This window comes from Serinus canaria, chromosome 18 (genome assembly GCF_022539315.1).
Source record: "Serinus canaria isolate serCan28SL12 chromosome 18, serCan2020, whole genome shotgun sequence".
NCBI classification, from domain to species: Eukaryota; Metazoa; Chordata; class Aves; order Passeriformes; family Fringillidae; genus Serinus; species Serinus canaria.
In genome coordinates this window covers 789,417-811,244 of record NC_066331.1, presented here as the reverse complement: position 1 = coordinate 811,244, position 21,828 = coordinate 789,417, and the positions used below count along the sequence as shown (strand labels likewise).

The following is a 21,828-nucleotide window of genomic DNA, read 5'->3' as shown; positions in this document are numbered from 1 at the left end:
GATAAAAACCATTATGTTCTTCTGGGTTTGATTGAAAAAGTGAAGTTTTATCATCCCAGGGAGCCCACCTGATCCCACTGGAGCATCCCTGGGAGTGACTGCAGGCCAGGCTGAAACCAAGACACCCATTTATTGCAGCCTGGGTGAGACCAGGTTTGGAACTCAGAGCACAGAACTGCTTTATATTCCAGTTCAAGTAATACCAAGAACAAGGCAGTGCATTTATGAGAAATTCTGCATTTTGTGGGACATCTCAGACTGGACGTTTTAGACCCCATTAATATTTGATTTTCACACTGCAATTTGCAAGCTGAAAACTTTCTGCTTAAACATTACCCAGGTGAACACTCAGGTGTTAGAAACCTGCCTGGGTTTATGCCAGTGAGTTCAAATTGCTTCTGGGAGTTAATACAAACACAAGATTAAGTCAGCATTAAACATGACTTAATATATGAAATATATGCAGCTACATTATTTTACAGAGGTGAGGATGAACTTATCAGCATTAAACACAGATCCTGGGACAAATTTCCAGATTCCAAATCCTCGTGTGAGTCTCATTTGAAAACCCTCCCTGGCCAGGAGGCTCAGTTTCCTGCTTGTGCAGGAAATTCATTCCCTCCTTGAAGCCTTTTTTTCACATTTTTCTCTACACACATTTTCAGATTTAACACAAATCTCTTCCCCACCAGCGAGGTGTTCCTCAGGTAACTCCTGACTGTGGGCTCCTTTGGAGACCTGCCACGAAATGTTCCATCAAGGAGGTCTCCAGAGAGAGCAGGAAAAGCAACATTTAACAGGAGGAAACATTGTTCTCCCTTGAGCTCGTTCGCTCTGCCACAGCAGAGGATCCTGCTCGCTCTTTGCCAACCTTCCCTTTTTTTGGGGCTCCCAGCTGAGAGGTGACAAGTGGTGACATCTGTCCTGCATCATCCCTGGGGCTCTGGCACCACCTTCCACTGAGGAACAGTGGAAATCAGCCTGCAATCAGTCTGAGCTCAGAAAGGGCTGAGGGTCTGAAATCAGCCTGCAACCAGTCTGAACTCAGAAAGGGCTCTGAGGGTCTGAAATCAGCCTGCAATCAGTCTGAACTCAGAACGGGCTGAGGGTCTGAAATCAGCCTGCAATCAGTCTGAGCTCAGAAAGGGCTGAGGGTCTGAAATCAGCCTGCAACCAGTCTGAACTCAGAAAGGGCTCTGAGGGTCTGAAATCAGCCTGCAATCAGTCTGAACTCAGAACGGGCTGAGGGTCTGAAACCAGTTTCCCCCAGCCAGGGAACAGAGCTCCCTGCTGCCCCTTCAGCTCCTGCCCCACTTCCAAGGTAAAGCATCTTAAAGGAAGAGCTTTCAGTTTCAAGGAAATTTTTTTTTTAATGTAAAGTTTAGGATAAATAAATTGTCATGAAAAAAATCTCTGTGTTCTTCTCCACAGCAAGAGAAGCAGCAGAATGCAAAGAACTCCTTCAAGTTAGCATTAATAATTCAACAGCTCTGCAGGTTGTCTCCAGCCATCTGCAGCCCAGAGTGGGTTCCTGGTGTGCCAGCCTGCTCCAGATTCCTCGATCATCTCCTCCTGAGGGCTTGGTTTCCTTCTCTCACCTCGGAACTCAGCACTACCACTCTGAATTCTCTTCAGGCCTCTTACTGTGCCCAGCGAGGGCAGCTCCTGCCCACAGCTCCAGCTCCTCACAGAGGAACAAAGGCCACTCTGAGCTGCTGCCCTCAGAGTGCCCTGGAGCACTTCCCAAGCTCGTGGCTGAGTTCCTGCTGTCACTCTCTGCCCAGGCATCCAGAGGCACTTCCCAGTGCTGCTCCTCTGTGTGACAGCAGTGACATCCAGGGGCATGCTGTGGCCCAGGGCCCTCAGAGCTCCAAGGTGTTACCCACTGTGGCCCAGGGTAAAACTGCAGGCTGGAGCAGGCTGGTCCTGGCTGGCACAGCTCAGCAGCCAAACGCTGCTTTCCAACCACTCTGGCATGCTCAGAGCCAAAGTGGGCTTTCCTTCCCAGTCAATCACTTCTTAAAAATAATGAAAATAACAGAAAGCAAACATTTTGCTCCTATGATCTTTGCTGTCTCTATAGAACCTGCAAAGAACCGACAAGAGGCGTGTCCCAGGTGTCACTCCCCATTTATCTGTGACAGGGTTTCCTCCTCATCTCTGCTTTGCATTCCTGCAGCCTTCTCCTCCTGGCTCCACGGCGTTCCCACTCCTGTCTAGCACTGCCTTTAGGAGGTGCCTGTCTTCCCAGGCACGACTGATGCTGCTCCAGATCTTCCCTGAAATCTTCCTTCCAACCGTTCCTGGACAGCCCCTCAGATCTCCCAGAGTCACTGCCTCGGGATGCACTGCAGCTTTGATCAGGAGAATCCCTGAGCCACAGCCAAGAGCTCCACATGCCAATGCCTTCCTGCCCCAGAGCCCTCCCCAGCTGCCAGGAGAGCAGGAGCAGCACCAGGAGCAGCCCAGGGCTTCCCCTGCAGGGTCAGGGCTGAAGGCACACGGCACAGAACGCTCCCTGCCTGGCCAGGCTCAGCCCCTCCATCCCTCTGAGCTCCCATTCCAGCTCCTTCCTGCGCCTGTGCCACGGGCAGGAGGGCACAGAGCTGGCTGTGCCATGGGCAGGAGGGCACAGAGCTGGCTGTGCCACGGGCAGGAGGGCACAGAGCTGGCTGTGCCAGGGACAGGAGGGCACAGAGCTGGCTGTGCCATGGGAAGGAGGGCACAGAGCTGGCTGTGCCACGGGCAGGAGGGCACAGAGCTGGCTGTGCCAGGGACAGGAGGGCACAGAGCTGGCTGTACCACGGGAAGGAGGGCACAGAGCTGGCTGTGCCACGGGAAGGAGGGCACAGAGCTGGCTGTGCCACGGGCAGGAGGGCACAGAGCTGGCTGTGCCACGGGCAGGAGGGCACAGAGCTGGCTGTGCCATGGGCAGGAGGGCACAGAGCTGGCTGTGCCAGGGACAGGAGGGCACAGAGCTGGCTGTACCACGGGCAGGAGGGCACAGAGCTGGCTGCAGCCTGAGCTCCTACTGCAGGCTCTGCCAGGCTGCAGGAAACCCAGAACAGCAGCACAGGGCTCCATCCACACCGCAGAGCAGTGGCCTGACCCACCCCTGGCTGCTCCCACAGCCCCCTCCCCTGGGCACTGCCCCTGCTGTGCCCTCTCACAGAGCTGCACTAATTACACTAATCACCCTCTGCTCCATCCCTGCCCAACAAGAGCTGGAGGTCACCCTGTCCCAGTTCAGCAAGGATGGGTCAATAAATGCAAACAGAGATCAACCACTGGTGAGGGTGCTGCTGGCAGAGCCCGTGGCACAAGGAGAGCAGAAGGAGCCCTCACACCAGGGCCTGGCACTGAAGGATGCCACTAACACAGCCCTGGCCTTGAGTAACTCATCAGCTAACCCACGGAGAGAGGCCAGAGAGGAACAGAGGAACAAGACAAACAGCAAAGGGACCAAGGGGTTTATCAGATCTGGCAGTGCCAGCAAAGCTCCAGCCCCAAAGGGATCAGTGACCCCTCTGGCCAGGCCAGGGGAGAAGGGCAGCACAGCACTGAGCCATGAACAGCAGCTCTGAGGCCAAGCACAGCCCAGCTCCCCAGAGAGCCACCAGCCCTGGGCTGGCACCTCCCTGGCGTCCTGTGCAGGCAGGTAAACTCTGCTCATCTGAATCAAGCACATTTGTATGCAGTTCTGCTTAAATCTGCATTTCCAGAGAAACCTAATTGTGGATTCCTCTTCTCATAAAAACAAGATTTAATTCTCACTCAGCAAGTTATGAGGCAGCAGGAAAAAAAATGTTGAGGTGAAACTATTACAATCAGCTTTGTTGCTCTCTGCTTATCTTAGAAATCAATATGAATACAGCAAATCTTAATTTAAATATTTTCAATTTAAAAGCAACTTGTCAGTAAAACCTGGTGTACTTGGAGTCTTTTTCTTTAAATCAAGTTATATGCTTTGGTTGCTACAGAGGCCGGGAGATTTAATTCAATACACAAAGCATAATTCCAACCCTCTTGTGTTAAAAATATTCTTTAAATAAATAATAGATCAAAGCAGTGTCACTTTGATGGCATATGCAGTCCATGGAAGGGGGAGAGGAAGGATTAAATGTTTTCAGAGCAGCCCTCATGGAGGAAGGGGCGGGGGACACCAGTGAATTCTCACTTATTTTCTCTACATTTACCACTCCTTGCTCTGTGATTTGATTCTCCCCTTATCAGAGCTCTGCCTTCTAAAGAACCTTCAACTTCACATAAACTCTGGGGTTTTTAGAGCAACAAAGCTAGATGAAAAGAGGAGTCATTCCACTCCCAAATCTGTGAATCACTTCCTCTAACTGTAGTAGAGCTCGGCTCACTCCCCATGACTCCTCCGTGAATAAGGCAAAATCTGCCACTGCTTGGGGCTTCCATGATTCACAGGGGAAAATGGGAATTCACAGGGGAAAAGGGGACTGCAGAGCCTTGTCTGGGCTCACCTCTGAGCACCTCTGCAGGCTGGGGTGTTTAATGGCAGGGAATGGTCCCAGCCCGGGCTGTGAGGAGTTCACTGATCAGACTGAAGGTTCTGGAATGCTCCCCACACTCAGCTCACATCCCCTGCACCAGCAGCAGCTGCCCAGAGAGAGGAGCACACCTTGGGTCCATCAGCCCTGCCTTGTGGGAAAGGCAGCCGAGAGACAAAAGGAGCTGCAGGAATTGGGGATGGGGACAGAGGCTCCCCCTGGGCTGCAGGAAGGACAGAGGGACACCAGGGGCTGTGGGACTGACAAGGCTCCAGGCCCCTGGGGACAGTGCTGGAAGGTGAGGGAAGAGAAGAAACTTCCTGAAGACAGCTAAAACTGGAAGTCATTAATTTATAACAGCACCCAGCAAAACAAAGCAGAACAAAAAGGGGGAAATCAGCAGCCCACCAGTTTCACCCTGATGGCACAGGCTGCCCTCACAGCACCACTGCTCACAGGAAAACCCCACAAACCCCAAGCTCCTGGGGTTCCTGCAGGTGCTCCATTCCCGGGACAAACCTGTCCCACCCAGCTGGGCCATGGGAAAACAGCAGCTTGAGTGAGCTCCCTCCCTCCACCTCCTACTCACAGACACGAGGTCAAACCTGATCAGATTCTGTCAACTGCTCTGCAGGGTTAGCCAAACTGGAGCTCACTGGGTGGGAACATTTACCAGACATCACCCCTGCAGCATTCCAAACCCATCCTCATCCCCTTCCCTCCCCAGCTGAGGCTCTGCCCTTGTTACCTCACATGAAGCACTCAGGAGACAGCCAGTGACAGCTGAAAAGGGGAATAAAATACAAGACATGACAAACAGCTGCTGAGATCTAAAAGTAATGAGGTTGAGCAGTCTCCAGTCAGCTGTTCTTCCTCTCTCAGGTGTCTTTATGTGCTTTTGGTATCTTCCTATGCACCTGCTCTTAAACACAACAGCAAGTTTGTGCAAAGGATCCCTGACCCAGACACAAACCATGCCTGAGCTGCACCACTGGCCCTGGAGTGAAGGCATTTGGTGTACTGGTGCTTGAAGTTATCTCCAGCTGACAGAAAAAAGAGGACTAAACCAAAAATCTGACATTTGCTTCTATTTTCTTCTTTCACAAGAGTCAGACTCAGCTTCTTGGAGAGTGACCCAGGGCCCAGCCCCACTGAGCTGGTCCCCAGAGAGCAGCAGCAGGGACAGCCACGACCTTCGTGGCACAGAGAGTCCCAGGGGAGGGAACTGCAGCTCCACGAAGTCAGGCAGCAGGAGCTGGGCTGGGGTGGCCACTGATGGTAGCAAGCACATGAAATGTTTCACACCAGCCACAGAGAACCCCTGAGCACCCCCTGATCTGTGCTGCTGCTGCTGCACAACTATTGATCAGCACAAGCAGGGCAAAGTCATTCCTGAATTAGAAACAGGCAACTCTGCAGATCAGGGATGGAGGAACAGGAAGCCTCCCAGGAAAGCACCTAAAATAGACCAGCAAGCTCATCACACCTCCACAGTCTACTGGAGAGAGTCTCCTGTGTGCCAGAACCCTTTGGAGCAGAGCAGCCAGCGTGGTGTCTGTGCTGCCTTCAAATCACACCCAAAGCCTCAGTTCAAGCCAGCAATGAGCTGCCAAGTCCCACCTTCAGATCATGGTTCAGAACTTCTGAGCAATGCAATCACCACTCTGGGAACACTGAGACTCTGGGACAGCCGGGGCAAAGAAATTACAGCTTGCAGCTTCGATGAGTTATTCCATCCTTTACAAGAGGATCATAAACATAACAGAAATCTGGTCACCAGAAAAACCCATAAATACCTACAAACACAAAGCTGTGGGTACAAGAACTGGGAGAGCCAGCAGGATGGGACCCTAAGCAGGTTCCAAGAGCAGAACGAGTGCAGATGATGTCCAGGACATTTCTTAGGTGCTTGCTTTGCTCTTTACTGAGCCACTGAAGGTGTCCCACAGAGGCAGCAGAGGATCCCAGACTCCCAGCTGGGACATGTCTCTGTCACTCCCAGCGCTGTCAGTGACACACAACAGCTCCCCAGACACCCCAGGAGCTCCTGCAACACACCCAGAGCTCCATCTGAAAACCATGTCCTGCCTCCAAAGCCCCCCAGCCAGTCTGTGCACAGGACAGCCTCGCTGGACCCTGCACACAGCACTGCTGGCACAGCAAACCCGCCCAGCTCCAGTGCAGCTGCACCCCCAGGCAGCTGCAATTCCTGCACCTGCTGCTCCTCCTGACCTCGGGCACGCCACTGCCCTGCCCAGAACACACCAAGCTGTATTCAAAGAGCCTAAGTGCTGGAGCTGCTCCAAGAGCCCGGTGCCATGAGCATCACACCAGTGCCTCTGAGGCAGCTGCAGCTTTGCTGCCCTAACCCCACCACCGGGGCACACACCACGGGATCCACAGCCAGCGTTTCACCTGGCAACAGCTCAGCACCCTCTGAGCTCCGACTCCTTTTCCACCTGTCCCCCGACTGCTCCTCTGCAAACCCCATCGTGCCCTGGAGCATTACCCGGTCCTTCATCCTCCAGCTCTGAGCCAAAGACTTGGAGCCTTCGATCTTCTCGCAGTGCCTTTTCTTCATGAAGGCCAGGGGCAAGTTCCAGTCCGTCAGGTCGGACTCATCCTCCTCCCCGAGCCCCAGGAGAGGCGACTGCAGCATCTCGGACTCCATGGGCGGGGGAGCTCCGGGCACCAGGTGGGCAGCGATGTCCAGCCCGGCACCCAGCGGGGCCGGGGGTCCCTCCGGCCGGAGGGGCACGACGGGCCAAGGGCAGCGGGGGCGGCGCTCCCCGGTGAGCGGGCAAGGACGGACCCGGGGCACGCAGCGCCTTCACCTGGCGCAGGCAGCGGCCCCGGCCGGGCTCGGTGGCGCGGCCCGGGCAGCACCGAGGGACCGGCGGGGACCGGGCCCGGGGCCTCCCTCGCACCTCTACCCCCGCGGGCCCCGCGCTCCCTGCGGCGGGCAGCGCGCCCGGCCCATCGCGGCTCCCTTGCACACCGTCGGGCCGAGGGCGGCTCGGCGAGCAGCGCTCCGGGGGCGGGCGGCGGCGGACGGGACGCGCGTCCCGGGGCGCCGGCGAGCGCGGCTGGGCTCAGCACCGCGGCACGGGGGCGGCCATCTTGCCCGGCCCACAATGCCCCGCGGTACGGGCAGCCGCGCGGGACACGCCGCGCCGCGCGTTTCTCCGCGGTGACGGCGCGTTGCCATGGGGACGGCGCGTTGCCACGGAGACGGCGCGGGAACCCCAGAATCCCAAAATCCCTGAGGTTGGAAAAGCCCTCCCAGCCCATGGAGCTGTGCCGCATCCCCCAGCCCAGAGCTCTGGGAATTCCTTGGACTCTCCAGGATGTGGGCTCCAGACCTCCCTGGGCAGCCCCTGCCAAGGCCTGAGCCCCTTTCCATGGGGAGATTCCTCCTGGTGTCCCTGTGTGGCAGCCCCTGCCAAGGCCTGAGCCCCTTTCCATGGGGAGATTCCTCCTGGTGTCCCTGTGTGGCAGCCCCTGCCAAGGCCTGAGCCCCTTTCCATGAGGAGATTCCTCCTGGTGTCCCTGTGTGGCACCGCTGTCCCTGTCCTTGTCCCTGGAGCTGCCCCCTGTGCCTGCAGAGCTGAGATGAGATTTGAGATTCGCCTCAAATCCAGCTGAAAGCCCAGCCCTGGTGGGAGCTGCTGGCTGGGAGCAGAGCAGCCTCAGGCCGGTGTGTCCCAGCACACCCAGGCACAGCTGCCATTCCAGCCTGGCCTTCCCTGGAGCTCACTTTGTGTTGTGTGCTCCTTTATTCCGGGCAAAGCCAGCCAGGAGAGCGGTGGGACTGGGCTCAGCCCCAGCAGATGTGTCTGCTGCATCTTCACCCTTCCACACCAGGAAAGGCAGGTGAAGGGTCTCAGGCACAGATCCTCCTTGCTGTAAACTGAAGTTAATGGAAATCAAATATTGCTGCTGAGGAAGTTCCTCAGTGTTTGCTCCTGGCAGCAAGCGAGCCCCACCACATTCACATTTGTAGTACTTGAACGTGTGGAAATCATTTCAAAGTAGAAAGGAAAGGATACGTGTGTAATTTGGTTTACAGAACCGTTAATTTTCATAAACCCTTTCCGTGTGTTTACACTCATGGAGTGTTTCCAAGGCAAGGACCTTTCTCTACGAGAGACTGGGAGATTGGCAAGGGATGTTTCTGGGGGGGCCAAGGTTTGCTTCTGCTCCCTGCCTTTCCCGAGGAACTGATTCACTGCTCACGGTGCTTTGTGCTGATGGCTGATGATAGCTGCATGATCGTTATCAGAAAATGCTTATGGCTGTGCTTCTGCGAGCCTTTAATGAATTCCTCAACAGCAGCCCCGGGAAACCAGGGAATTATGGAATTCTTTGGGTGGGAAGGGACCTTAAAGATCTTTATTTCCAACCCCCTGCCACGGAGGGATCAGGAGAAACAGCCCCAACGGTGCACCTGAACAAATCCCAGTGCCTGGGTGTGAAAAAGGAGTGTTGTAGGATTGGCTCTTCCCAAATATTAAAATGAATACTATATGGGTTATGTTGGAAAGCAGTGCTGTATTAATCCTTTTAAGTAGTGTGGTAAATATAGTTTGTAGGCTATAGCATAATATTAAAATAGAAAGTATGTGATGTAAGATACTTTTTGTAACTAGCTCAAGGAATGGATAAGATAACCAAGCATTCCCTGCTCTCCGTGCCAGGGCAGAGGTGGTGCCAGGGTGCCCTTCCCATGCACAGCCAACCCTCCAGCCCCACAGAATAACAGATTAAATCTCCCCCTTGTTCCCGGGGAAGCCCAGGAGTGGGAGCACCACGTCAGGTAAGGCACAGTGAGTGATGCCCTAAGCCCAAAACGCAGGATTATCTTCAGAAACACCTTTGGGCACATTCTCCCACCTGTCACTCTCTTTAATGAAAAATCCTCCTATCTCAGGCTCTGTCAATGTCCTTTGTTTTGCCTCATTCAGCCATCTAATTCTAATTCCACTTTTGGGCAGGAAGAAATACAGATATGGAAAGAAGAATGTTGCTCATAAATATCACCAGAGATCCTATCTTTCCATTTCATTACTCAACCTCACAGGTCACCGAGTGAGTCAGCTGGGTGCCAAGCTCCGTTCTCAGAGCCAAAAGGCCACCAGGCCACCTTCCCCGGGGCTCTGAGGGCAGGTGTTTGTGTGCAGGTGGCCACCTTCCTCCCCAGGGCAGCCCCTCCCCGGCCAGGGCTGCTTTTGGGCCATTTGGGGCCATTTAGGGGCCAACAACGAGGCTTGTTCCAACATTTCAGTCGGGGCAGCTTTGCAACCCGAAGACAGTAGGTAAAATATTGATTAGGAGAAAGATCTATTGTGCAGCGAGTCTGATTTCAGCGGCATCATCTATGGATGTGCAGCCCGGAGCGCCTGCCCCGCTTCCCGCAGATGGGAGCGGGGCTGGGGCTGGGGGGGCAGGCGGGCAGGGGGCGGGCGCCGCTCCGTGCCAAAGCCGATCCCATCCAAACATGATTCACACATCCTCTCCCGCTGACCTCCCCTGCCAGACAGAGCTGCTCGGCTCTTCCCGGCGGCTCCCGGCGCTGCCTGCGAGCTGCAGGGGAGGAGTCGTGTCCTCACACAGGCACCGGTGCCCCCGGAGCTGCCGGGGAGGTTGGTGCTGTACCTGCCCCCACAGGTGCCCCCGGAGCTGCCAGGGGGGGTTGGTGCTGTACCTGCCCCCACAGGTGCCCCCGGAGCTGCCAGGGGGGGTTGGTGCTGTACCTGCCCCCACAGGTGCCCCCGGAGCAGGGCAGCAGCTCCTGCTGCAGCTTTCCAAGCACAGGCACCGGGGCAGGGGTGGGAAACTGAGGCTTTCCCTGCCCAGCCAGAACCACAGAATCTCCTGTGCTGGAAAAGCCCTCAGAGACCATCAAGTCCAACCATTCCTCAGCACTGACCATGTCCCCAGGTGCCTTTAAATATTCCCGCGGATGGGGACTCCACCCTGGGCAGCTGTGCCAGGGCTGGACAACCCCTTTGGAGTAAGAAATTCTCCGCAGAATCCAAGCTGAGGCTCCCCTGGCACAGCCTGAGGCCATCTCCTCTTGTTCTGTTGTTCCCTGGGAGCAGAGCCCGACCCCCCTCCCTGCCAGGGGCTTTGAGGGAGTGAGGAGGTGCCCCCCGAGCCTCTTCCCACGCCAGATGTTCTTCAGTGCCCCAGCCCCTGGTGTGATGGGATGTGCTCTTCTGAGCACAAGCTGCCTCAGAAATATGAAAAGGGTGCAAAGTGGCGTCTTGTCAGCAGCACCCGTTGGGAATGTGACAGGGATTCTGTCCTCTTCTCATGCTGAAAAGGCCAGAATAAATACTAGGTCAAAAATCTCCCCTTGCTCTTTCAGGGGAAGAAACATTTTGGCTTCAGGGGAAGTTTTTCACCAAGGAAGAAAAGAGGGGGAGAAAGGAAAGGTGATGCAGCTTTTGGAAGCAGAAAATTTGGGAGTTTTATCTGCTGGCTTTGCCTCCCCTGAGCTACAACAGGGCGAGTTTCCGGATGAATCAGAGGCTGTGGAGTTTAGCTAATGAGAGCATTTGACATCCCCGATTCCAGGTAGTACGCAAGCTGGAAGTCATTTAGACCGTGAAGCAGGCGCCGCGTTTGACCCCAAAGGCGACTTCAGTTCAGCAGATGTAAAGATTTCTGCGTTCCCGGCGGCGCAGGGGAGACTCGAATGACCCCTCCGCACACTGACAGCAGTCGGCTGCCTAATGGAGCTGTCTTCCTCAGGAAGGCCGAGCGAGGCTGCACTCGATACGTCGGGGAGCGATAGATGCGAGCTTTGGAGGAGCTGTTAATAGAGTTCTCCAGCCCCGCCATCCATCTCCGAGCCGCTCATCCCTTATCGTTATCTGCCTTTGTCTCCTCGGGCCGGGCAATTTGCGGGGTGATCGGGCTGCGGGTGTTTAACAGCACGTGATCGATGTCACCTCGGCAGATATTCTCTGGTTTTCTCATTATAAGCGCAGAAATGTTTCCTTAAACACCGTGTCGCTGCTGCAGATCGGTATCGGCTCTGACAGAGCCGGGGAGCTCCTCCCAGGCCTGGCAAAAGCCTTCAGCCTGAAAGCCCTGGCTTCTTTTTGCTGCAGGACATGACATTTCCCTTTGGCTGATAAGAAATAATTCAGTGTTTTACAGGGATTTCTCATCCTGTCTTCACCTGGGGCTTGGGAATCTGGGAGCTGTTTCGTGGAGCTGCCTTTGGAAACGCCAGCCCAAAGATGGAGAGGTTGCTTTGGAATCAGAACCAGAACCAGAACTGGATTGGTTTGGTGATAAGAGGGGCAACCACCAAGAGATTGGGATCCCACCAAAAGAGTTCCAGAATGGAGAAATCAGCCTGGATCCCCTGTGGAGGGTTAACCAGTGAGGCTGGCTTTGACAGAGGAACCCAAAAATCTCTTCCTGCATTTGGGAAATGCAGTTCCCTGTAGAATCAGCATGAATTGACCATTCCCATGGAATACATCAGCTGAAACCTTTTCCTCATGCCCAGGATATTTCAGTCCCAGACTCCTGATGCAGAGTGACAGCCTGGTCACATCCATTTCCCGAGTCCTGGTGGGTTTCATGGCTCACGTGTTTGCTGAAATCCTGTGGCTTTGTAAGGCACAGGGTGAACGAGCCTGGTTCCAGTTAATGGCACTGGGATGAACATCCACACAAACTTCTATCACTCACCCCGAGGAGGCTCCACCCTGCAGGGAACTCAAGGTTTTACAGGCTGTATAAATCTAAAATGTGGATTTCCAACAGGCTGAGGACTTCCCTCTCCCCTGCTGATGGAACAGGGAGGCTGTGGCAAAGACCACAGGCGTGCTCCACTTCCCCATCCCCAGCCAGGGGTTCCTGTCCCTGGAAACTCTGCAGCAGAGCCAGCAGCTTCTGGATCCACCACTCCTTTATTTTGCACTTCCCAAGCAAAGAAGAAGGCACAGCATGAGGCAATTCCCCCCAGAGCACCCCTGACAATGTCACCACTGCACAGCTGGACAGTGCCAGCCCCCAGGAGCAGGGATGGAGACACAATTCCAGTGTGAAAAACCACGAACCAAATTGCTCCTGCCAGGTGTGCAGGAGCCCAGAGTTCTGCCAGACCATGGAGAGCCGTGCTGAGGCTCCCACTGCCATCCCAGGGGGCAGAGCTGGCTGGGCCCCTGCAACCCCAGCTCAGGAAGTGCCAGCTGCACAGCAGCCAAAGCGTCTCCCGCTTCTCTAAGAGCCTGGAAGCAGCTCCTGGGCCTTTCCAGTCACCTCAGTCTCTCTGCAGCTGCTGGAGCCTCTACCTTGTACAGGAATCGATGCTCCCAGCCTAATGCAGCCTCTCTGCAGAGACTCTCAGCATCCTCAGAGCCCTTTCCCCACTAAAAGCTGCCCTCAAGCTCGGGGTCAGCCCTAACAGCCGCAAACTCAGGGAATCCTTGTTGCCTTGGAGTGGTTTGAGTGGTTTTCTCCATCCTGGCTTTAAAACCTGTGTTTTAACCCCAAACCCTGCAACATGAACTGATTCTGGCACATCACATCGCCCACCCAGCACCCAGGATCTGAGCTCTGGGCAGCTCTGCCCCTCCAAACCTCCCTGTCCCTGCTCCAGCTGCTCCCTGTTTGGGAGCAGAGCCAACTCAGCTCCTTGTCCCTGTTCCTGTCCCTGTGCTTGCACTCCCACCTGTCCAACCCAGGCTGGGATCCATGTGCCCCATCTGCACCCAGAACTCCTTCCAGGCCTGTCTTGCCACAGATCCATCCATCCAACCACACATCCACACATCCATCCATCCATCCATCCATCCATCCATGGATTCCATCCATCCATCCATCCATCCATCCATCCATCCATCCATCCATCCATCCATCCATCATCCATCCATCCCCCATCCATCCATCCATCAATCCCCCATCCCCCATCCATCCCCCATCCATCCATCCATCCATCCATCCATCCATCCATCCATCCATCCATCCATCCATCCATCCATCCATCCATCCATCCAATTTAGTTTTTATTTCTCCTTATCCTACTCTGATTTCATTGGTAACTAATTTCCCCAAGTCCAGCCTGCTTGCCCATGGTGGTGATTGCTGAGGCGTTTCTCCCTGCCCTCATCTTGCCCCACGAGCCTTTTGCTCTATTTTCTCTCCCCCTCAGCTGAGGACAGAGCTCTGGGGGCACCCAGTGTGCAGTTCGGGTCACCCCAGCACAGCACAGTAACAGAACACAACAGAGGGAGTGGGAGAAAGGGAGCAAGAGACTGCAAAATAATAAATAATCATGGGAAAAACTAGGGCACAGCAGAGTCACCAGCTTTTGATGTTTCCTTCTCATCCTGCCCTGCCTCTTCTCCCACGAAAAGGGAACACTGCGAGGTGGGAAGACGCTCCAAAGCAACAGGGACACAGAGCTGTGTCTGTTCAGAAGCACCAGAAGGATTACAGATAAATATTGAAGCTATCAAAGAAGCTTAAGGGATTTAGGAACCCACTCCCCATTATTATCCTCACTGGGGGAGGGGAAGTGATCTCTGCAGCCCTACAGCAAACACCAGAACCGTGCTGACTTCTGCAAGCCCCCACCCGGGCTGCAAATTGCCCCTGGTGGAGAAGTGACAAGCGTGGGGTGTGTAACCCACGGAGGGGAGGCACCGTTTGTCACTGGTGGTGCTGCGTGGAGCTGAGCCCTGTGCCACCCCAGAGCAGCCCTGGGCAGAGCCAAGCCCTGTGCCACCCCAGAGCGGCCCTGGGCAGAGCCAAGCCCTGTGCCACCCCAGAGCGGCCCTGGGCAGAGCCAAGCCCTGTGCCACCCCAGAGCGGCCCTGGGCAGAGCCGAGCCCTGTGCCACCCCAGAGCGGCCCTGGGCAGAGCCGAGCCCTGTGCCACCCCAGAGCGGCCCTGGGCAGAGCCGAGCCCTGTGCCACCCCAGAGCGGCCCTGGGCAGAGCCGAGCCCTGTGCCACCCCAGAGCGGCCCTGGGCAGAGCCGGGGCAGCAGGGCCGGTCCCAGAGCCCAGCCGGGCAGCACTGGGAGCACTGGGCTGGCATCCCTCCCACCGCGGGCACCTCGCCTCTGTCACTGCGGGGAAATGCAGACAGCGCTGAGGAAGGACCGGAGCGATGTGCCGGGAGGAAGAGCTGGCGGCTGCCGTGACGCACACGGGGGGAATTCCCGCACAAATCAATCCCGAGGCGGACGCGGCTGTGGGGAGCTGCTCCATTCAGCTCCGCGTCACCGCAGAGCTCATTACCCAAACCCGGCACGGCCCCGCTCCCTTCCAGCCATCAGAGAGGGTGACAGGGACGTGTGCCAGGCGCACAGCAGCGTCCTGCCCCCCGGGCTCCGGCACAGCCCCGGCACCCACCCCGCTCCTTCCCTGCCCTCCTCGCCCAAAAGCCAGCCCGGGTGGGCACAGCGAGGATGGGCTCAGCGCTCTGGGCACGGCTTAAAGCTTCAGTCCCTGCTCCAAAAAGGGGGGCAGGAAGGCAGCGGGACCCGGCCCAGCTCCCCCTGCTCCAGGCCAGCCCTGCGTTCCTGTGCCGGGAGCATCACACCCAGCCCAGGCCCCTCTGCAGCTCTCCCTGCAATTTTGGCCGCGGCCAGCTCGGTCCTCCAGCACCCGGAATGGCTTCTCTGCCACACTTTGAAGGGGATGCTGCAGTTTTAAACCACAGATTAAATTTTTAATGAAACTTCATAACTGTTGTACCCAAATGTAATGTAATATTGATAGGAACTGTGCATCCAGCTAGCATGAGACTGCCCTAGAAAGCTTTTTAGGATGTTATGCAATATAGAGCTAAATTAATTATTTGTAATGAAAGGATCTGTGTCCCTATAGCATCACAGAGACCTAGTGGTACAGAGACCACACTCCCGAGCCTCACTGAGTGTAAATGTCAGGCAATTTAGGAGGAGACTGGCTTGTGAGATGGGAGCAATGAAAGCAAGGGAAGGGAAAAAGGGAAGAGAGTGAATGTGTGAGAGAGGGAGAGAGAGAGAGAGAGGGAGAGATCTGCAAAGAAAGACTGCAGCAAAATGCAGCAAAATTCCCAACTCCTGTCCAGAGTGTGTCTGTCACAGAAGGAAACCCTCCATCTCACACACAGTGTGTGCACTGGCTGTACCCCGTGCCTGAGCTGCTCTAGACAGCTGCACCCTTTAGAAGGCACCAAAACCCCCATTTTGCATATACAGCATTCTCAACAGAACCACGGAGCAGCTGCTGCCCTGGTCCAGCTGCAGAAGGAAAAGGCTTTGGAGGTGATCCTGCTCCCTCCCCATCTGGGCTCTGCACAGGCAGTGGTGCTGTGACCAGAGACCCTGTCCTTGCTGCAGCTTCCCCAAGAACAAGTACTTCTAGTAAAAAAAAAACCCAAAACAACGTGGCAGTGTCTGCCCTGCCCTGCTGGGCAGGGGAATGTGGGGATGGGGGTGTGGGTGGGATGGGGTGGATGGGGATGGGAGGGTGTGGGGATGGGGTGTGGGATGGGGGTGTGGGGATGGGGGTGTGGGGATGGGGGTGTGGGGATGGGGTGTGGGGATGGGGGTGTGGGGATGGGGGTGTGGGGTTGGGGGTGTGGGGATGGGGGTGTGGGGATGGGGATGTGGGGATGGGGATGTGGGGATGGGGGTGTGGCTGCAGGGGTGTGGGGATGGGGGTGTGGCTGCAGGGGACGGTCCCACAGGAGCCTCAGGGACAACAGGGCACAACCAGCAGCTCCATGGCCAGACAAAGGAGCTGAGCTCCTGGAAGTGTAGCCATTGCTGTTTCCCACCTCCAGCTGCCTCCATCCCATAATGGATCTCATCGTTCCCACTCCGCAGAGGAGACTTCAATGCGGAATCAGCATCACCCCACAGGAGATGGTTTATGTACAGCAGGCTGCACAAGCAGGAGAGAAAGCTTCCACTGCCTGCTCCCAGGGGCTCCAGCTCCTGGGATTAGAGAGATTTGTCCACTTTAAAAACCTGTCCTCCCTGCATTGGGGATTGTGCTGCTCCCACACAGAGGTTGGTGTGGAGCAGACAGAGGCTGACACCCCTCACCCCTGCACGGGCAGAGGCCACGGGGCTGGGAGCACCCTGGGCCGTCCAAAACCATCCTGTCCATCACAGCACAAATGTGCCTGCTGGCTCCTGTTCAGGGCTGAATCGTCTGCGAGGGTCCTTGAGAGCTGTGCTCAGCTCCTTCCAGCTACAGAGCCATCAATCAGCTGCTGCCGAGTGCTTGGGAAGCGGCAAGGGAAGAGTTAAAAACAGGGGCTCCATTACTCCGTTACAGCCACACAGCTCCTAAATCTACAGAAGCAATAACAGATCCTACTGCATGATTCAGTGATTCTGGGAAAGCTCAAATCCTGATCATGTTTTCCGGTCCTTTCTTCGCATTAGGAGCCACGGGGGTTATTTTGCTTATCTCTTGTAGCACAGCTTTGTTGTTTTTTCCCATCCAGGCATTTCCTGGTCTCCATCACCATAGCATCCGAGTGTTTATTTTATTGCATTTGTCACCTTGGGCTCCTCTCTGCATCATGTGCTCTGGATGACAAAAGATTGCAAGGGAAATTGGTTCAGTGACACACTCAGCTCTGTCAGGCTGTGCAGATGTGAGCAGGACTGGGACCTGGCTCTGCTGCCTCTCACTCTGCTTTACACTGGTGTCATTCTACTGCCTGCAGTAACATCATTTTTGGGTGGTGTTCCTGCCTGTGGCAGGATCAGACCTGCAGTCTTGTCAGCTTCTCCTTTCACCTAAAAACCCCAAACCCAACCAGCACAGAAGGGAGACTGCTCTGCCCAGCAAACCCCATGGGGTCTGTCCCCTCCTCAGCTCCCTCCCTCCCTGCTCCTGCTGCACTGAACACTGCTCAGCACAGAGCCAGCAGCAGGGACAGTAACCAGGGCGATGGAGCCAGAAGGAAGAGCCTGCTGGAAATGCAGATTTCCCCCCAGATTTCCTGCAGGAAAGCACAACACCCCAGGGGGGAGCAGTGCCAGAGGTGTGGGTCTGCAGGTGAGCAGCACCACAGGTGGCTCTGAGCTGCACAGGCAGGACCAGCAGGGAGACCCAGGAGCCTCAGGAAGGCTCCAAAGGACACCCAGGTCTCTCCAGTCCCCACGAGCACTGGGACAGGTTGGATGGATGCTGATAAGAGCACTACAGGATGCCCATGGAGGTGTCCAGAGGTGCTGAGCACCCTGGCACAGCCTCTGACCTCTCAGCCACTCTGGTCAGCACTGCCCTGGGTCCCCCAGGCTGGCATAGCTGGGCAGCAGAATGTCAGAGGTTTGCCAGGCTGCCATCCTGCTCCTGCTGAGAGCCCCAGGCCCTGGGCTTGGCCATGAAATGCTGCTTGTTCTGCACCACGGCAGGGCTGGACGGGGAAAGAGGCTCCCAAGGGCAGCTGAGCTGCCTTTGAGGAGGAAACACTCCCTGCCACGTCAGTGTGTCACAAACCTCCCGGGGCTGCATAAAGACCTGCTCCAGGAGAGGCACCAAACCAGTCCCAGGCACCACAGAGCAGCTCAGGGAGCTCCAGCCCCAGCCAGGGCTCCTCAGGCCTGCTCCAGGCACATCAAAGGGAAAAGGACCACAGAGCCCTTGTGTTTTAAATTCTGCAAATCCGTGGACTGAAAACCTTTGTATTTCATTGACCCACTTCACTAATCAAAATTAATTACTTCATATTTCACAGGATAACTTGGCATTATGCAAATGCTCCAGCCATATGTGCTGCTGCAGTGCCGAGCTGAGGGGGCCACGGTCCCTCACCACCCCTGCAGGCTGCTCTCCAGCAGGAGTTTCCCACCACAACACAACCCCAGGAGAGGGCAAGGGTAAACCAACAGGCAGGAAAGGCTCAGGGAGCCGGGACAGCTCCGTTTGTGCTCAGGTGTCCCGGCCAAGGACATGGGGAACAAGGGCAGGGGACACTGCTGGCTGAATGAGAATCGGCCTCGACTGAAGTGCTGAAGATGAGAGAAGTGACAGCTCCAACAGCCACGAGCTGTTCCCACCAAGGACAGATCCAGACAGTACCTGCAAGCTTCTTTCTCTGATTAATAAAGAAGCAAAGAAACTGCTCCCCTGCACGCAGAGTGGGGCGGCACCACTGGGAGCAGCTGTCCCTGGAGTGACGGGGGCGCGTCCGTGCTCCAGGGGCTCCCCCCGGGGCCGGCAGCCCGGCAGCTCATCCTTGTTCTCCCCGGGGATTCACGGGGCTTCCCCTGCTCCACGCGGCACCGACCCCCGGGGCACCCACAGCCCAGCACGGACACCCGGGGAGCACCCACGGGGCAGCCACGGCCCCGCACCGGCAACCGCACACAGCCCGCTCGCACCGGTGCGTGCAGAGCCCGCACCCAGCCGCGTGTGCACCACAGCCTGCACAGCCCGCACACACATGCACACGCACACCCCGCACACTCCTCCCCCGCACATCCCCGCAGCCTCTCCTGCACACTCTCCTCTACCCACGCACCGCCCACGGACACACGGACACACGGACACAGGGGGACACAGGGACACAGGCGGACACACGGACGCAGGCAGACAGACGAACACAGGCGGACACACGGGCGCGCTCTCACGCTCACAGACTCAGCCCCGCACGCTCTCGCACTCACTCACGCCGCGCTCCCACGCGGGGCCCCCCCGCCGCGGGCCGGGATTCCGCGCTCCGTGACGCCCCGCGCGGCCCCGCCCGGCCGCGATAAAAGCGGCGGCGCCGCAGCGGAGCCGGAGCCGGCCCGGAGCGAGCGGAGCCGAGCGGAGCCATGGCCGCGGGGCCGCCCGGCAGCCGCCGCCTCCTGCCGCTGCTGCTGCTGCTGGGGCCGGCGCTGGGGCCGGCGCTCGGGCAGGGCCTGGGGCAGACGCGCTTCATCTGCACCTCGGTGCCGCTGGACGGGGACGTGTGCGCGGCCTCGGCGCTGGGCACCGGCTCGGCCGAGGAGCTGAAGGGCACCGTGCTGCAGCTGCGGGAGACGGTGCTGCAGCAGAAGGAGACCATCATGAACCAGAAGGAGACGATCCGCGAGCTCACGGCCAAGCTGGGCCGCTGCGAGAGCCAGAGCGTGCTGGAGCTGCCCGGCGAGGGAAAGGGCAGGAAGGGCTTTTCCAAGAACACCATGGGCGACCTGTCGCGGCCGGCCGCCGCCGAGACCCTCAGCCAGCTGGGGCAGACGCTGCAGTCCCTGAAAACCCGGCTGGAGAACCTGGAGGTACGCGAGGAGAGCCGGGGAGTCGCACGGCCGGGCACCGGGAGACGCGGGGAGCCGGGGCACCCGCGCATCCCGGCGCGGGGAGCGCGGAGCCGGGCAGCGGGCAGCCCGCGGAGCCGGGCACCGGGAGCCGCCTCCCGGTGGTAACGGCCCGCTCCTCTGCTCGCCCCTTGCAGCAGTTCAGCAGGATGAACTCCTCCAGCCAAACCAACAACCTGAAGGACATCCTGCAGAACAAGATCGATGACCTGGAGAAGCAGGTGCTGTCGCGGGTGAACAGCCTGGAGGAGGGCAAGCTCAGCCCCCGCAACGAGTCCGAGGAGCGCGGCAAGATCGAGAGCACCCTCACCTCGCTGCACCAGCGCATCAGCGACCTGGAGAAAGGTACCGGGCGCTGCCCACCCCCGCTCGCCCGCCCGCAGGACCCCCGGGCCGGCTCCCGGAGCTCCCCCGCCGCCGGGGACCGGGCGCTGCCGCACGATGCGGAGCCGCTCCCGCGGGCGGATCTGCCGAGCCCGTCCCGTTGCCCTCCCCGGGAGCGGTCCCTCTCCCCCAGCTTCGCTTTCCCCGTCGCGAGGGTCGGGACTGGCGGATCGTTAAGGTCCCTCCCTACCCAAACCCTCGCTCGGTGGCTCCCGAGGCGGCCGGTGCCCGCGGGCTCCGCACCGGGGATGCTCCGGGCGCTGCCCGCCCCGGGGATTAAGGAGCCGCGCGGCGCCGGAGGGATTTGCTCCTCGCTGCCATCTCAAGGCCCGTTACATAACGGGGTGGGGAGGGGGGGAACCCCCAAAGGGGCAGAAAGGGGGCCCGGCAGGAGCCCACCGCCCCCACGCTCCCGCAGGCCAGAAGGACAACCGGCCCCCGGACAGATTCCAGCTCACCTTCCCCCTGCGCACCAACTACATGTACGCCAAGGTGAAGAAGAGCCTGCCCGAGATGTACGCCTTCAGCATCTGCATGTGGATCAAATCCAGCGCCTCCCCCGGCATGGGCACCCCCTTCTCCTACGCCGTGCCCGGGCAGGCCAACGAGCTGGTGCTCATCGAGTGGGGCAACAACCCCATGGAGATCCTCATCAACGACAAGGTACGGCCCCGGGCCGCGGGGAGGGTGCTGGGCTGGGGGGCAGCGTGGGGGGACCCCCGTGTGCACCACCCCGACCCGCTGCCCGCAGGTGGCCAAGCTGCCCTTCGCCATCAACGACGGCAAGTGGCACCACATCTGCGTCACCTGGACCACGCGGGACGGCGTGTGGGAAGCCTACCAGGACGGCACGCAGACGGGCAACGGCGAGAACCTGGCCCCCTACCACCCCATCAAGCCCCAGGGCGTGCTGGTCCTGGGCCAGGAGCAGGTAAGGGCCGGGGGCAGCCGCGGGGTCCGCGCTCGGCGGTGCCCCCGGGGGGACGGACGGGGCCGCCCGGTGCCGGTGCCCCGCTGAGCGCGGCTCCTCCGCAGGACACGCTGGGCGGCGGCTTCGACGCCACGCAGGCCTTCGTGGGGGAGCTGGCCCACTTCAACGTGTGGGACCGCAAGCTGAGCCCGGGGGAGGTGTACGGCCTGGCCACCTGCAGCTCCAAGGCGCTGGCGGGCAACGTCATCGCCTGGGCCGAGGCCAACATCGACATCTACGGCGGGGCCACCAAGTGGACTTTCGAGGCCTGTCGGCAGCTCAACTAGGGCCACGGACACGCGAGAGAAACCTCCTCAGCGGGTTCTTTTATTTATTTTTTTTTTCCTCCTTGTTTTGCGCAAAAAACGACCGAGAACGAAGCCACCCGACTTGTCCCGGGAGCAGGGATGCCCCGGCAGCGGGGCGCCCGCCCCCGGAGCCCCACGACCCTCCGGTCTCTGTCTTGCCAACGTCCTTCAACGCCTGCGTGCCTTGGCCTGGCGCGGCTGCGCCCCCCCCGCCGCCCCCCGGCCCGGCTCCCGCTTCGCCGCCGCTTTCCTTGGGCACCGGCGCCTGAAAAGGCTGCGGGGCCCGGCCCGGAGCCCCCTCGGGGCTCCGCTCTGTCCAGCCTGACCCCCCCGGAGGCTGCTGCCCCCAGAGCTGGGGGAGAGCTGTAACA

At 58.1% G+C, this 21,828-nt stretch overlaps 2 protein-coding genes across 2 annotated transcripts in view; one reads left to right on the top strand and one right to left on the bottom strand.

Annotated features, from left to right (window-relative positions):
* RPTOR (regulatory associated protein of MTOR complex 1) overlaps positions 1-7,349 on the bottom strand; it is a 101,880-nt gene extending 94,531 nt beyond the window's left edge. Inside the window, exon 1 of the mRNA XM_050981569.1 lies at positions 7,027-7,349. Within this exon, the coding sequence (XP_050837526.1) occupies positions 7,027-7,188 (162 nt within the window). The 5' untranslated portion in view covers positions 7,189-7,349. The remainder of the gene's footprint in view (positions 1-7,026) is intronic.
* An 11,963-nt stretch (positions 7,350-19,312) lies between these two features.
* Positions 19,313-21,676, top strand: NPTX1 (neuronal pentraxin 1). The gene is made up of 5 exons (XM_050981208.1): positions 19,313-19,756; positions 19,933-20,140; positions 20,598-20,842; positions 20,931-21,110; positions 21,215-21,676. The coding sequence occupies exons 1-5, from the start codon at positions 19,313-19,315 to the stop codon at positions 21,434-21,436; spliced, it is 1,299 nt and encodes a 432-aa protein (XP_050837165.1). The 3' UTR covers positions 21,437-21,676.
* The last annotated feature ends 152 nt before the right edge of the window (positions 21,677-21,828 follow it).